Below are 4,198 nucleotides of genomic sequence, written 5' to 3' on the forward strand. Positions count from 1 at the left end.
ACTGTTTTACATAGCACTGAAATTTTATAATCTCTGTTTTATGGACATCAGCAGGACAGCCATGCGTTTTGCTTTGGGTGAGAAGTGCTCCGGAGCCTGCTATTGCAAGGCTAATGGGGCAGTGCCTGTGTATGTCTTCAAACAGTCCCTGTAGCAACTGGAAGAGGTCTTGTTCAAGGGCACAGCAGGCTCTGGTTCAGCCACTTCTGCTGTAACATGTCTCTCACTGTGTTTTTAAATCACCCCATGCAAGTACCTGCCTTTAATTAAGTTTGATGGACTTGGGTTGATGGAAGCAAGTTCCTTTGGGATGGCTGGGGGGAGTGGTGTAGCAATTGTCTGACAAAAGTCATATTAAAATGCTTTTCTAACATCAAGTGACCCTTCTTCTCATCTTCCAGAGTATTAGACTACTTTCCTCACAAACAAGCAATGGCCGTGGATGTAGCAATGCAGCTCTACCTATGCTCTTCACCTTTGCGAAGAGAGAAGTGTGCCTGCAAAATTGCTCCGAAGCCAAGCAAGCCACTGCGGCCCTGCATCCAGCTGAGTCACAGGAGCGTGCTGAATGGACCAGAAGAGGTAAAAAACTCCTTCACACACAACAAAGTGAAGAAGAGGGTGTCGTTTGCAGATAGCAGAGGCTTTGCTCTGACAATGGTGAAGGTGTTCTCAGAGTTTGACGATCCACTGGATATTCCTTTCAACATCACCGAGCTGATAGACAACATTGTGGGTCTAACAACAGTGGAGAAGGACAGCTTTGTCCTGGATTTTGTTCAGCCCTCTGTGGACTACCTGGACTTCAGAAACCGCCTCCAGGCAGACTGTGTCTGCCTTGAAAATTGTATGCTAAAGGAGCGATCTGTTGTGGGAACAGTGAAGGTGAAGAACCTTGCTTTTGAAAAGACTGTAAAGATCAGGATGACGTTTGACACCTGGAAAACCTTTGTAGATTACCCATGCCAGTATGTCAAGGATATGTACGGAGGGTCAGATCGGGACACGTTTTCCTTTGACATCAGCTTGCCTGAGGGAATTCAGTCCCACGAAAGAGTCGAGTTTGCCATCTCCTTTGAGTGCAATGGGAAGGTGTACTGGGACAGCAACAGGGGCACAAATTACAGGATCATACGGCCGGAACTGAAGTCTGCCCAGGAAGCTATCTGCCCTCCACAGGGCCCCGACTTCAGCAGTGCCTTTGACCAGTTTGGGAGCCCTCGGTGCTCTTACGGCCTCTTTCCTGAATGGCCCAGCTATTCAGGCTACGAGAAGCTAGGACCTTACTACTGACCCAAGGACAAAGTCCTCATTGACTAACTGTTGCTGGTGTGTCTGCAGGCCTGGGAGCTGGTCTGAACATGAGGCGTACAGAAAGGTGGAAGAAGTACGGCTTCGTGTAGCTCTGCGTAAGCCTCTCAGCAAAACCAGATGTGCAGTTCTTTGCTAACAGCGGGCTGAGAGTCAGGGAAGCATCTCTGTCGTAAAGGGCTGCCTTCTCTGCCCCAACTCAGATAACTGGCTCTCTGGATGCTCAAAGGACCAGGGGCTGTTGTTTGCGTGTCACTTCAGTGCTGCTACTCCTTCCTCTTCTGTAAAGCTGCTAGTCTCCAGGGAAACACTACAGTGCTTATTTCCTCCGTCTGAGCTACGTAGTGGTGGCTGGTTTGTACTGCTTGCCTAGTGTTAAAAGGCTTTTTCAAAATATGTTCTAGTATTATATTTTTAGTGGGCTGTGCTTCAGCTGCAGCATTCTTTTTGCAAAGCCAGCCCATGCCTGTTGGGAAATGGAGTGGTTGGCTTGTGGGGGATGGAATGCTCTCCTTGCACATGTCCTTGGAGCGTGAGGTCCTTCCTACTGGAGGCGGAAAGGGTGTTTTGGAAATGAAAATGCAACTGTGATGACAGGAAATGTGGCCCTACAGCCTGCCATATTAGGAGACGTATGTGTCTGCGGGAGAGGATCTGATATGCTAAGTCACCAGTTGTTTTATCAGCTGATCTTGAAAAACTCTTGCTATACCCTTGGTGTTACCAAAAATAGAGATTAGCTATAGCTGTGTGGTGCTCGTAAGACAGCTGTGGGTTGACAGCCTTGACCACTGTCTTCAAAATCTTCACATTTCTTTAATTGCAAGTGATCAATGATGCTTTTTGCCCTTGATGGACATCCGAAGTCAGCTGTTGGTCATGCTGGTCCCTGAAAATGCAGTTCTTCCTCCTGTGGACTGTAAAACAGAGTTTTGTCCAGCTGGGACCCCGAGTCCCGCGCATGAGGCTGCGCTCAGTTATTACAGGAGCTAAACGCAAATGGGCCACATAGCCCTTCTATGCCATGTCCTGTTCTAAGAAGGTGACCATTGTGTACCTACTGTGGTGGAAGTGCCTTGACTGAGGAAAGGGGTGATACATGTGATCCCAGCAATGCTTTGAGATAAACAGGCTTTGGAAATGATGTTGCTTTTAAAAAAGATCTCCTAATGGTTTGTTATTCCGAGCCATGGGCTACTTGACAGCTAATGGTGTGGCACTCCTCACCTATGAGGATGCTGTGGCTACACTGGATGAACATCAACATGCTGTTGTAGCAGTAGCTGCCCTTTTGACCTGTAAATGCCCAAACTTTGCACCTCTGTGTCCGTAAGAAGCGGCTCACCCCACCCGTGCAAAGAACGAGCTTTGCGGAGCGTGCGGTGTGGGGTAATCCTGACACCAGCCCTGGATGTGGAATGGATCACTGATGTAAGCCATTCCTGCCTTCAACGAGGGCTCTTGTCTTCTGGGCCTGTGCTGAGGTAGCCAGCTTGTACGATGCTGAACAGCGTCACAAAGCTTCTTGCGTGCTGGTTGAGCAGAGTAATTCAATCCCTCAGCCTAAAGGGAGAGTGCCGTAAAGTTTTAGAAATAGAGGTCGAAGGAATCTTACTTCTAGTGCGTAAGCTTTATATAATTTTTGGGTGCCTATAATAGTCTACGAATGGGCTGGAGAGAAGCAATGGGCTACTTAACTTTTTAAATCTAGCTTTTAATTCTGGAGACTACTGTGTAAAATACTTGCAGGCTGTTTTACCTTAACCTAGAAGGGATTCTATGATCACTGTTGGATGCCAAAAGGGACAAGAAAAGCTTGCAGGAATAATAACTACCCTTCAGCTGCTTCTTTTTCAAAACCCAACACCAATGCATGTCAACACTGTGCTCGATCACATAGTCCAGGTAGTAAATCTGCTTGCTGGCCCAGAGCTCATCAGGCTTGGTTGTCTGTTAAAGCAGCTTCCTGAGTCAGCCCTTACATCTGCATCTGGTCTCTCTTGAAGGGACTGTAGCCTAGCTTGGCTTGAACCTGAGTTTAAACTTACAGCAAGTCTGACAATTTTTTTTTAGTGTATGGTGTTAATGCTGGGAGATGTTGACTGTAGAAAAGTCATGTTCTTCTGGCATGCTGTCGTGCTGATGGAGAGCTGTGTGTGGGCTCAAACAAGACGTGTGTGTCTGGGGTGCTGCAGGTGGTGGTATCTCCTACGGGCCTGTTCATTTTCAGGCTGCGGATGGGGTGTGCTTAGGGAGGAATATGGAAGATAAGCTAGAAGAGCAATGCCATAAGTAAAAGCTAAGCTGGGAAGTGACTATTTGACCAAGAATGGCTTAAAATTACTACTTGTGGCCTTTCCCCTGACCCCTTTTTCCTTTTTCCATTGCCAATGTGAACATAGAAGTGAGGGGTTGCTCTCCTCGCTCTATGCCTGGAAGTGCCTTGTGGGGTGTTTTGCATGTTTGTTTTTAGAGGTATTTTTGTACACAACATTCAAGTGGAAAACGCACTTTATAATTGCCATGTAATGACTCTTTTAAAACTATGGTTCTGTTTTTATCTGATTGTTAAAATAAAGGTGGAACAAAATGTTGGCTGTGTATCTTGCCACCTTCTTAGTTAAACACTCGTGGGGCTGGGGAGGCAATTTGAATCTGGGACCAGCTTCCTGCAAGCGGTCATTGGCAGGGAGGAGCACATGTCCGCAAGGGACTCCTGCCAGAAACAGGAAAGATCTGCCTCTTCCTGCTGCCTTCCTGCCACCCTAAGAGCTTTCAGAGCTTCTGCAGCTGTGGGGAGGGGGAGAGGAGCTAGGCAGACCCTGTCTCTGTGCTCTGAAGTTTTCCTGCTAACAAACAGCTGTATTTCTGAGCTACTTTTCACTCT

General features: G+C 47.3%; 1 protein-coding gene across 1 annotated transcript; it reads left to right on the plus strand.

Annotated features, from left to right (window-relative positions):
- The first annotated feature begins 399 nt into the window (after positions 1-399).
- PPP1R3B (protein phosphatase 1, regulatory subunit 3B) lies at positions 400-1,412 on the plus strand. The gene has a single exon (XM_010137052.1). The coding sequence runs from the start codon at positions 433-435 to the stop codon at positions 1,291-1,293; it is 861 nt and encodes a 286-aa protein (XP_010135354.1). The 5' UTR covers positions 400-432; the 3' UTR covers positions 1,294-1,412.
- The last annotated feature ends 2,786 nt before the right edge of the window (positions 1,413-4,198 follow it).

The sequence above is a fragment of the Buceros rhinoceros genome, unplaced genomic scaffold, assembly GCF_000710305.1.
Source record: "Buceros rhinoceros silvestris isolate BGI_N320 unplaced genomic scaffold, ASM71030v1 scaffold2675, whole genome shotgun sequence".
NCBI classification, from domain to species: domain Eukaryota; kingdom Metazoa; phylum Chordata; class Aves; order Bucerotiformes; family Bucerotidae; genus Buceros; species Buceros rhinoceros.

Excerpts from the sequence above, each read along its gene's own strand:
- PPP1R3B (XM_010137052.1), top strand. The coding sequence starts at position 433 with ATGGCCGTGGATGTAGCAATGCAGCTCTACCTATGCTCTTCACCTTTG.